General features: G+C 31.2%; 1 protein-coding gene across 1 annotated transcript in view; it reads left to right on the top strand.

The window, feature by feature from the left end:
- Positions 1-12,059, top strand: part of CCDC171 (coiled-coil domain containing 171) — a 256,342-nt gene that overhangs the window by 120,215 nt on the left and 124,068 nt on the right. The window contains exons 20-21 of the mRNA XM_025051395.1: positions 6,903-7,138; positions 7,599-7,781. Coding sequence (XP_024907163.1) covers positions 6,903-7,138; positions 7,599-7,781 — 419 coding nt within the window. The remainder of the gene's footprint in view (positions 1-6,902; positions 7,139-7,598; positions 7,782-12,059) is intronic.

Genomic DNA, 12,059 nt, shown 5'->3' with positions numbered 1-12,059 from the left:
TGTTCTAATATAAAAAAAAATCAGTACATTACTCTTTTTTAAAAATTGGGTGCTTATATTTTTAGAGTTCTGAATTATATACATACTATTAACTATCTAGGAAGGAAAATTTCAAAATTGGGAGAGAAAATTAAACATGTTGGATAATAGTAGAGTATGAATTAAGGATTTTGACTCTAGATTTGAATCTAATTGCTTACTATATGTGACATTGGGAAAATTGCTTAATCCCTTTTCAGCCTCAATATCTTCATATATAAAATTTGACTAAGAAAAGATCCCACTTCATAAGTTTATCAGGAGTAAATTTAACTTGCTTAGTCAAGTTCCATTATTTTTTATTTTTTATTTTTTTTTGGTGTTTGTGTGTGTGTACTGATGTCTCAAGTGAACTGATATCTTTCTTTAAACTGTTTCATGAAACTAGAAATTCAATATGGTAGCTTGAATTCACTGCTCAGAAAGTGCTGAAGGTGGTTGCCTTCATTTCCTTCTTAAACTTTGATGATGTATTTATAGACAGTGGGCAAAGACCCCAGTTTCCATGTTGCCTGTCTAAATACTGGACAGGTGGCAACCTTCTTGCTTTCTTTCATTAAAGTGTTTGCCCACTTGAGATAAATTACCTCTTCCAGGTATCCAAATGGTGTGCCTGCAAGAGATCATTTACCTCAAACAGGGGAGAATGTTACTTCCACCAAAGGGGTTGGGATATCAATCATTTTGGGAATGAACTAAAGAACCCTTTAGATATCTAAATGTTTTCAAATGAATAGTCCAGACTCAATTTTTCAAGATAGAAACAAATGTGCTGATTTGGTTAGAAATATCTCTGAACAAATACAGAAGCATATGGATATGAGTAGAATGTTAATACATTTTGTAACATTTATACATTTAAATTATAATTGAATCTTAATTATCTAGAAGATAGATGACCCAAATATGCATACCCCTGCTATTACTACTCAGAACTTTCTTTCATCGTATATACTTTGAGCTAACTTTCTAGAGGTCATAGCAACTCTTTCAGGCAAAACTCAAAAATCTAGGTTGTATTCAGCATAACATTGAGGTTTCACTCTTACGAAGTTTAAAGCAGTAGGTAAAGATATTTGTATTAGTAAGTAGTTATTGGTATATATTCATAAGCTTTAAGGCTTTATTTAATCCTAACAAATAATAAAAAAGAGTTTTGCTACTCCAGGTGTGGTCTACAGACCAGTGACATCAGCATTAACTGGGAATGTGTTAGAAATGCATAATCTCAGACTCCACTCCAGAGCTACTCTATCAGAATCTGCATTTCAACAAGACCCTAGGATGATTTTTATGCATAGTAAAGTTTAAGAAGTAGTTTAGAGGATTTTGTTATTTACATAAAACATTCATATCTAAAATCAAAACAGTACAATCTGACCATGTGCCATTTCTGGTACTTTAGGTACTAGTGTCTAATTTGGGGAACCACATTAACTTACTGAATTTTCTTTTATTTTGTGATTTTCTTTTTTATTATTACTTTTGCATTTTTTCATATTTTTCACTCATTTTATCATAAGAATTTTTAAGCATATAGAAAATTTGAAAGAATTTTACATTGAACAGATATCTTGGTTTTTAAATTAAAATTTATTTGCCTATCATAATTTTTAAGGACAGATTTTGAATGGATAATTTATCTTTGGTTGCGTTTATGACTATGTAAAATTCCATCATAGTACAGCATGAAATTCAAACCATGGATTCACAATCCTTTTTCTTTCTGGTAAATTGTATTGAATATGTTGACCTAGCCAAAGATGAACTCACTGCCTTTAGGACAAAGTCTTATCACAATAGGTTTTGAATTTAAAAGTCTTGGAGAATTCTGGTATTTTTTTGAGAGGAGCCTATCTCCACCTTGTAAAGTGAAACATAGAAACTTTAATTACATTTGCAGCAGTACCTATTTGTGAACCAGGATTTTCATCACTTTTGAATATAAAAAAATAAAAAAAAATTTCATGTCCAACATGACATATATGTTGCCTTCTTGAAGGGTCAGTTCATAGTTCAGCATTCTTAGTTTGGCTAAGCAATAACTTTTACTATGCTATGTCTTTTAAAATGTGTACATATACACACACACATACTCACTGTAGTTTACTCTGAATTCCTGATTGATGGATATTGGTGTTTTTCTTAGTTTTTCACTATTTTAAGCAATACTGTAATAAATTATGCTGTAATAAATATATTTGTGCATAAAGTCATTTTATACTTATATAGTTGTTTCTCAGGCTAAATTCTTGAGAAATGAGTTTGCATATTTTGCATTGGAAAGTATTGCCAGTCTGCCTTTCATAAAAATTGCTTTACGTTACACTCTCATGAACAGTAGCGAGAGTTCTGCTTCATAATGCCTTTGGAACATGAAGTTTTGACAGTTTTTTTTTATCTTTATCAATTTGAAAGGCAAAAGAAACTATATTATTAGTTATTTTTGATTGTTAGATTACATATCTTCATTTGTTCTGCATCCATTTATATTATTTTACAAATTATCTCATTATGTTCATATAAGGGGGAGATGTTTGTTTCTTACTGAATTATAAAAACTTGAGTATCACCCATGTTAACACTTTGCCATATATAATGTAAATTTATTTTTTAGTTTGTATTTTAATTTTTCTGTGGATAAAATTGTCTTTTAGTGATTCGCTTAGGCTAGCTTTACCTCAAGGTTGTATTGCTCATATTTTAGTCCGGTATTTTCCATTTTTGTATTAAATCTTGGATTTATCTGGAATTATTTTTGGTGTAAGTAGTGAGAAAATGGTTAAGATTTAGTTGTATTCAGATGACCAGCTAGTCCCAACACTTTTTAATTCAGTCAGCCATCTTTTTCCCCATTGAGTTAAGGTATATCATTTAGTATATATTAAATTATTGTATTTTGATCTCTTTCATGTCTCTCCATTCTGTTCCATTAGTCTCCCTATCTTTTCTAGTACCAGTATCATACTGCTATTTTCATGAGTATATCTTGATGGTTTAAAATATGGTAAGACAAATTATCTTATTAATTTTTAAAATAGTATTTTGGGCTGTTTTTATAGCATTTTATTTTATTTTTTATTTAGATAGAACACTTCTTTGAAGCAAATATCTTATCATAATGATTGACTCCCATGTTTGAAAACTGATGTCCACATTCACATTTCCTAAATTATTAGTTTTTTGGAGACACAAGCATCATTTTTGCTCAGAGGAATGCTTTACGATTGTGATGTGTCGACGTCACTTGAAAGGAATTGCTTATAGAAAGGGTAATAGTGAAAGGTGTTTTTGGAAAAGTAAGCAGAGATCAGATCATGTAGGGTTGTATGAGCATGTTTTAAGGAGTTTGGATTCTTAGATCTGATTAGAGTCATTAAAGCTTAAAGGCAGGGATTATGACAATATCCTATTTGTATTTTAGAAGTCACTTTATCTACAGTGGAGGATGGATTGAAGAGGACAAAGACGGGAGAAGAGTAGGGAGACTCTTGCAAGAATATAGATGAGATAAGGCCATGATCACAGAGAACATTGAATAGATTGGAGAACTATTAAGGGCAGGATGTGGGGTAGATGGCAAGGGAGATGGAGATGTCAAAGATGACAAAACATACCCAGGTGTGTAGAACTGGGTCGAAATTTCATGCAGTTAACATTAACCATGATTTAACCATGATTAACATTTCTAACATTATTATTAATATCATTCGTTATTATATTACTAATTATTAATATTACATTCATGACTAACATTATTCTTAAATAATTAAACAATTACATATTTACATACATATTAATGAAATAATTACTCATTTTTCCCTTTTTTCATTGAAGGAGTGTTTCTCAATCTTTCTTGAGTGTGAGGTACTTCATTTTAATAAGAAAACATATTGTAGTCTGCTCTCTCCCACGTAATAGTTGTATTTTCGTAGCAGTTGACTTCTGCAATGTTTTAATGGACTTTTAATTTTATTAGTCACAACATCATGAACATAAGATATTCATGCTGTGTATATTTTTTAGGGCTAAGTAAAGATAAAATTGGCAATAGCTGCTGCAGTTAAAAGTCATGAAACTCTAACTTTTCAGTCTCTCTTCTCTTCTACCATGAGATCTGTAACCCACAGGTTTAGATCTCGTGTTTGAAACAATTCTTTATGAATTTCTTTTGAAGTTTTAGACTTAGATATACAATATTGCCTCTTCCATTGGAAAAAGTAATGGCAGAACATAGGGTTCTCTTCTTCCTTAAAAGATACATGCTATTAAATAGGGGAAAGTGATTAACAAATATATTTAACGTAAACAAGAATTTGTTAAATGTAGCTAGTCAAATATTTAAACAACCTAGACAAGTTTATCTACTTTTATTTTTTATTATTTATTTATTTTTTAATTTAATTTATTTTTTTAAGTTTATTGGGGTAACATTGGTTAATGCAATTATGCAATTTTTAGGTGTACATTATAGTTTGACATCTATATGTTCTATTGTGTGATTACCACCCAAAGTCCAGTTTCCTTCTGCTATCATATATTTGATGATCCTCTTTACCCACTTCGCCCTCCCACTACCCCGCTATATTTGATCCCCTTTACCCCTCTCCCCTACGCTTACCCTCTGGTAACCACTAGTCCATTGTCCATAGACAAGTTTAGACATGAAAAACTTTGGTGACTTTCTTTCTCTTATTTCGGGATCATTATACAAATAATTCTACAACTATATCACTAAAGATTTTTTTTTTGTTTTTTTTTTCATTTATTTAATATTGAACTAATTGTGCTCTATATTGTATAATGTGAAGTATATTATAAAAACACTTATTCCTCATCAAGGAATAAATTATTTAGTGCTCTTTCTGTAATTCATGGAGAGTCAGTAGTCAGGGACTTAGAGGGTATGCCTCTTTCTCTCTTTGTAAAAATTCAGAAGAATACCTTGTAGAATTATATTGTTACTTAATTCACCTTTTAGAATGGTTAGTGTCTACACAAACACATTTCTGTGATATCCTAAAAGCCACTACTCCTTAAAATTTAATTGTAGTTGATTTTTGCTTTTAAAGTCACTTTATCTGTGAAAATTTCTTAAAACAATGAACTATCTTGTTTATTTAAAAAGACTAACTTTTGACATACCATAAAAGTTATTATTAATTTCTCCTGCTATTATTTAATGCATTTTTGTATTCAGCATTGTTGTAGTTGCTATGGAAATAAAAAAGAATTATCACTAATTCAACATATAAAAATATGCTAGGCTGGCACAGTACAGATAAAAAGAGTTTACTAAGAAGAAAAAAGACACAGTTAAGGAGTTGCAAACCAGTTGGAGAAACAGGGTATTAGGCATTGGAATGATGTATTATATTGAATGTTCTAGGTAAAATAAATTTCACTGTTCATTTATTCAGCAGCGATCTATTAAATGTGTACTATGATTTAGTAATTCTTTTAACTCAGTGTTCTGCATTATATGTTGATTGACAAATAAAGCTATTAAATTCTTTTTTATTCATGATTTATTTAAGGAATTTGATTGTTAAAGGAACTATGTATTTCAAATATACTTTGTCTTCCATCCTGGGGATTCTCAGAGAGTATAGTATGATTATGAGAAGCATATAGAATTAAACTTATATTACCTTATGTTATATGCTTAGAAGTCAATACATTAGTAATTGATAGAAATAAATTTTAAATGGAAGATATTATGCTTTTATCCAATTAATTTTTTATTTTATGCTTTTATCCAATTAATAATTTTTATGTTATGTATAACTTCTAGGCATTATGGTTTTCAAATTCTGACTGCTGCATAAATTTAAAAATTGATCTTTTATACATTGAAGAATAGAAGAAATTAAACAAGGCTGGAATTTTTTAACATAAAACTTCTGTGAAACAGTTCCTCATGACATAGTAAACATTGATTGATTACCTTCTTAGTCAGTGTTGCACTTTACTCTTGAACCATACATATTCTTAGAATTAGAAAACTTTTTTTTCTATTGGATAAAACAGACCAACTATGCTTTTCTGTGCTTATGATGTGAAGACAAAATTTAAATTAACACCAAAATTAGAGGCTCTTGAAATATAGAATGGTATACTACTGAATTTAAATAATCTCTTCATGCTTGTCATTTTACATGGATAGTACCATAAGACAAGTAATGACAGATTAATACCTGCCTGGCAGTGGGAAAACTAAATTACACAACTTTTATTAAGGCATAAATAAACCTATTAACTATTATCTGGAATGCCAATTGGTAGAAAGAGCACTGACAATTTCATTTATCAACATTAAATGCAATTATTAATTACAGACCTGATGAATCTGGCAGTAAGCAGGCCATGTTGGATTTTCTAGGACCTTAAGTCCATTGTATGAGAGGGATGATTACCGAAATCCATGGGGAAATAAGTAATTGTAGTTGTAAAGTTTAATTGCCTTGGAATAAGGCAAATTATATTTTCTCATCTGAGAATGTAAATAGTGTGACATTAAGGTAATAAGCTTCAATAGTTGTAAATAGAAAATGAATTTATATTACGTTTTAAAACAAGAAAAGAGTGGCGATAAATTTTTAGTATCCTAGTGTTCAGTGTGAATGATATACTGTAAGTCCATGCAGATTTTCTTTAGATATATCATTTAGTAGGTGAACTAAATACATTCCTTTATTTACAGTGAAAATTAAAGTGGGAGGGGACTTTTTGAATGAATTACTATCACTATAATGAATGAGAATTGTATATTTGAGGAAATACTTCCACTGTGTTGTGATCGGAAGTGTTGTGAAATGAACAAGAGACAATTCACATTTTTCTGTCTTTCTTTTTCTTTGAAGATCCGAATTCCAGAGTTTGTGGACATTTACTTATAGGTGCAGCCAAGAGTTCTTTTGCAAAACTCATGGATAAAATTAGTTTGGCAATGGAGAGTTTACCTTTGCACAGTAGCAGCAACATCAGGAGTGTTACATATGTAGAAAAAGATTCCCTGGCTCAGAGACTGGCCCGTGGACTTCATAAAGTAAACACACTGGCCCTGAAATATGGACTGTGTGGCCATGTGCCCATTTTGGTAGGTATGAAATTTTATTAAATAGGGACTTTAGGACTTGTAAATTTATTTCTGAGTCAGGCTTATTTGTACTTTAAATTAGTTGTACATGACTATATCTTGATTTCCTTTAGATATCATGCACTTCCAAATGTGGCCAAATGTCAAAATACAGAGTTCTGGCCTGAGTTCTGAGTTGACTGTTCCCTATAAGTTTACTGCAACGAAATTGTGTGAGATATAAGCGATCATCAGTTCTGTTTTCCAGCCATCTAGATTATTTCTTTTCTTCAGTTGTTCATTTCATATAAGCCAAATTATTTGTCACATAAAAATAAAGTTTTCACCTCTAAGTTTCAGCTATAGCTCGTATTGTTCTCTGTGTAACCTGTTACATTAAATTTGGTAAAATGGTCATTGTTATTAATTAATTAGTAAACCTGTAGTTATGTCTTGTAAAATTGCTCTTGTTTAACAACAGAAAAGCACAGCATCATTACAGAAGCAAATATTTGCATTTACACAAAGGCTGCACGCAGCAGAAGTGGAGCGTCGCTCACTGCGCTTAGAGGTCACAGAATTCAAACGAAATGTGAATGAAATGAAAAAAGAGCTTGACAAAGCCCAGGGTCTCCAAATGCAATTAAATGAATTTAAGCAATCTGTAAGTATATATGATTTAAGAACTATGGTTTTGGTGAACTGTCCTTTGATTCTATCTATCTATCTTTATCTATCTATCTATCTATCTATCTATCTATCTATCTATCTATCTCGATCTAGCTACATGTTTTCTTTAACTTTTTGTTTGTTTTTTCAAATAATTCAAATTCCCATTAAGGTTTCTTTTTCTTCAGAGCACTTCTCTTCTAAAATGCCCCAATAAATGTTATATACTTCAAAGTCCTAAGAGAATAGACCTTAAATGTTCTCTCTCTCTCTCTCTCTCTCACACACACACACACACACACACACGCACACACACACACAAATGATAACTATGTGATAGAGTTGTTAGCTAATGCTATGGTGGTTATCATATTTCAGCATATAAATTTATCGAATTAACACGTGTGCACCTTAAACTACATGTTTTATGTCAAATATATCTCAATTAAAAAAAAGTTATACCAGATGCTTAGGAATACTGATTCTGTGTCAGTAGAACGCTTAACTCTGTTAAAATGTATGCTGTGACTGAAAGTAAAGAAAACGATTAAGTTAGGGTAGCTTAACTGCTACAGCAAATAAGCCCCCAAATGTATAATAAATAAATAATAAATAAATAAAATACCCCCAAGGGGGAAAACTGATGTTTGGTGTGGGGGATGGAATTTCCTTTTTTCATCTTACATTGAATATTTTGAGTAAATTAGGTTATTTAGTATGAAATCAAGAGCTTTTCCAAAGAAATGTTCATTTTGCGTAACATCCATCAAGGATTTATATGTATTATTTAAGAAAGCAGAAGATAGCTGAGACAAGAAAAGCCAAATAACGTTAGATCAAGATTGAAATGTGTAAACATATGAAGCACAACAAAATGCAGATCTCCACACATTCTGTTTGCAGCTGGGTTAGTTATTGACTTTGTTTTTAATATCAATATAGGAATATAGAGTTAAACGATTTTTCTAAAACTTCAAAACTGTATACAACTGATGACAACTAAATATGAATGTGAGTACAAAATTTGTTTCTTAAATTTAGCAACAAGCTACTTTGAGTACTCTCTTCTTTGGAAAACCTAAATTTTGCAAGTTAACTTCAGTTTAAAAGTACCTGTTGGTTAATATGGAATTTGTAGTTTTAACATTTGTTGGAACAGAGAACAGCAGATAGTTTAGTTATTAATCCTATGATAATGTAAACTGCTAATGTTAATTATTGTTTCGGATAGCTATCTTTCAAAGGATGAACAGTTCTTATAAATTAGGCAGGTCAGGTAATCATGAATTACCCTCTGACTAGAGATAAGTAATAGTATTCTTTATGGTGAATGTCTAAAGAAAACACCTTTTTTTCTTCGCTTCCTTTGTTTTTTGCTCAGAGAAGAAAAATTTATGAGTTGCTTCAACATTTCTTTTCCTGATTATAAAGGTAGCGCATAATAGTCATAAATGAAAATAGAAAAAAGTATAAAGAAAGTTCAGATCACTTGAATCTTACCACCCAGAACCAGTCATTTCTGAAGTGTGGATGCATTTTGTTTCTTACATTTTTCTCAGTGTACAGATTTATATGCATGTCTTTATGCATAGTTGTGGTTTGGAATGATTTTGCATGTGCAGTTTGCATATATACGTAAACAAAGTACTGTTAACATTTTTCTGTGTTACTTATTATTAATTTAATTTTAGATAAATGAATACTGTTCTGTCATATGGATGTATGATATGTATGAAACGAACTTTGACTGTTTCTAAAATTTTTTCTTTTGCCATTATACTTAAACATAGAAAGCTGTTGTGTATACTTTTAAAAGCCAGTTCCTTTGGAGTGTCTCTCTCTCTTTCTTTGGTTTGCTTTCAATTTTATGTACTAACTAAATTTGGGATCTTGAGATGGTCTGCCAAAATGGAAAGAGACAGCCATTAATGCAATTTGAGATTTAGAATATAGTCAACTATAAGTAGATTTAGTTAATAATGGATTTCCTGAAAATTGAAAGATTCTTTATCTATATCACTCCTTGAAATATGTATGAAGAATTTTAGATATTCCACACAATATGATTTCCTAGTTCCTAGTTAAGTATTAGGAAAACAAGTTAACACCTTATCTTTGGTTAATTTGGAAGTAGTCAGGACTCAATTTGTAGAATGTAGAGAGGTTGTAAGAGTTTGAAGAAAAATTGCTGGAAGGTGATAGAATCCTCTTGTAAGGGCTTTGGTTAAAAGCTAACTGGCCTGCAGCAAAAGCTAAGAATATATTACAGGAAATGTTTAGTGTGAAATACTTCCACTGAAGTAAAGATATAAGAATAGGATTAATTGAAGTAATAATTGAGGGAATGGTGTATGTAATTTTTGTATTTTGACATATAAGGTATAAGTGACAGAGTGATGATTTCTAACATTTAATGACATATTGACCATATATCAGGCACTGACGCTAAGCACTTTAGAGTGTTGATTCATTTTGTCCTTTCATATCAATAATAGTTCAATACTATTGTTATATTTCTACAGATGAGAACCATGGAACACAGAGCAGCTAAGTAACTGGCCAAAAGTTACAGTTAGTGAGTGGAAATGACAGAATTTGAATCTGGGTAATCAGGTTCTAAAACTCATACTTTTAACCACCTCACTGTAGTGGTTAATGTTCATACCTAGCTGTGTTAATAAAGGATATTTTCCTCTAAAAAAAATTGGGAGTGTGCCGGCAATGATTCATCTTTCACTGATTTCAAGCAAAGTATGTAGGAGGAAGATAAAATAGCTTGATAAGGTTGGTCTAAAATGTAATGTAAAAGGAAACATCCAGCTTGCCAAAAGCTATTCAGTACTTTCCTTACTACTGATGCCTTTAACAACTAACCCCCAGGATCTTATTTTGGTTTATTAGCCCCTTACAACTGCTTTCAGATACCATCTCTTTCTTACTTTACATTGCTATACCTGTTTGATTCTATTTGCTTGCAAAAGAGTGAACATAATTGAGAGAGTCTCTGGGAAGGATAGAGAATAGACAAGAGCGAGGCTAAAATTAGCTAAGTATTTAGGTAAAGGAGGATTTCTGGAGGAGTGGGAAGAAGTCCTGCAAAATGTCAGGGATCTTGATTTGTAGAGGTCAAGTAGATTGCATAGAACAGAATGGTCTGATAGCAAGGAGTGATGATTTAAAACAACATAACAAATAAAAGATAGAAGTACAGAAATATTTGTTCACAAGACCCAGAAGAGTGCTGTTTCTCTTAGGGAATAAAGAGAGATTAAGAAGTTTAAATGGAGCTGGAGTGCCAAGGGGAGGCTGTTATAGTTGATGTTTTGAAAGTGAAGGCTTTATTTGTAATGGGACATCGTAGAGAGTGAGGCAGCTGTTAAGAGAAAGTAAAAAGATGTGTTCCCTAAAATCTAAACACTGTACAAGTTCAATGATGTGTTGTTAGATACTGGTTGACTACTATCTAGTTGACTCTCAGTAAATGAGGCAACTTTTGTATGTGCCTTGTGATCATTCTCATTACTTTGTATTAACTTAGGTTAATCATTAGGAAATCTATTTTTATGCTATACTGTTGCCTTTTGAAATTTAATCAGTATTGAGGAATGCATTATCTACACCTTTGAAAAGGCAAATGATAGTAAAAGACATTTTCTTCCAGGAGGTAGCAGGCCAGGTACCTGGTACCAAAGTAAAACAGTACTTATATATTATAATATAGAAAGACCCATGTAATAAATTTATCCTCAAACTTAGCTTTGGCAAAAGTTTTTCTCTCTACTTGAATCACATGCTTGCTATTGCTGGCCTAAGAGGAAACTATAACTAAGCACATTTCTATTTTTGTCTCATTTGTCAGAAAACTCAGAGGTAAAGTCCACATTAAATTGTAATAATTTACACATTTCGGATACCTAGAATCAATGGGATTTTTTCCTACTCCCCCTCAACTAGATTTTTTTAAAAAAATCAGTTTAAAAAAAATCAGTTTGCTTTATATTAGTGGTTAATTATATTAATCCACATCCAATTCTTTTCAACAAAGGAAAGTTATCACTCTTAAATAGATAAAAGTATACACTTACTATGATTAAGTGACCTCTGTGGTTTTCTTTAGTTTTTTTTTCCTCAGGTTACCTTTTGGGAAACCTTCCTGTTCTTTGTACTTCAAGATCAAGATGTCAGTTGTTGTTTGTTGTAACTAATTTTCATTTGTTTAAATGTTTTGAACAGGAGATAATATAAGTGTATTCTGCTCTGGATTCCATACCCC

This window comes from Pteropus alecto, unplaced genomic scaffold, assembly GCF_000325575.1.
Source record: "Pteropus alecto unplaced genomic scaffold, ASM32557v1 scaffold95, whole genome shotgun sequence".
NCBI lineage: Eukaryota > Metazoa > Chordata > Mammalia > Chiroptera > Pteropodidae > Pteropus > Pteropus alecto.
The sequence above is the reverse complement of the archived record's forward strand: the minus strand, read 5'-3'. Positions and strand labels throughout refer to the sequence as shown.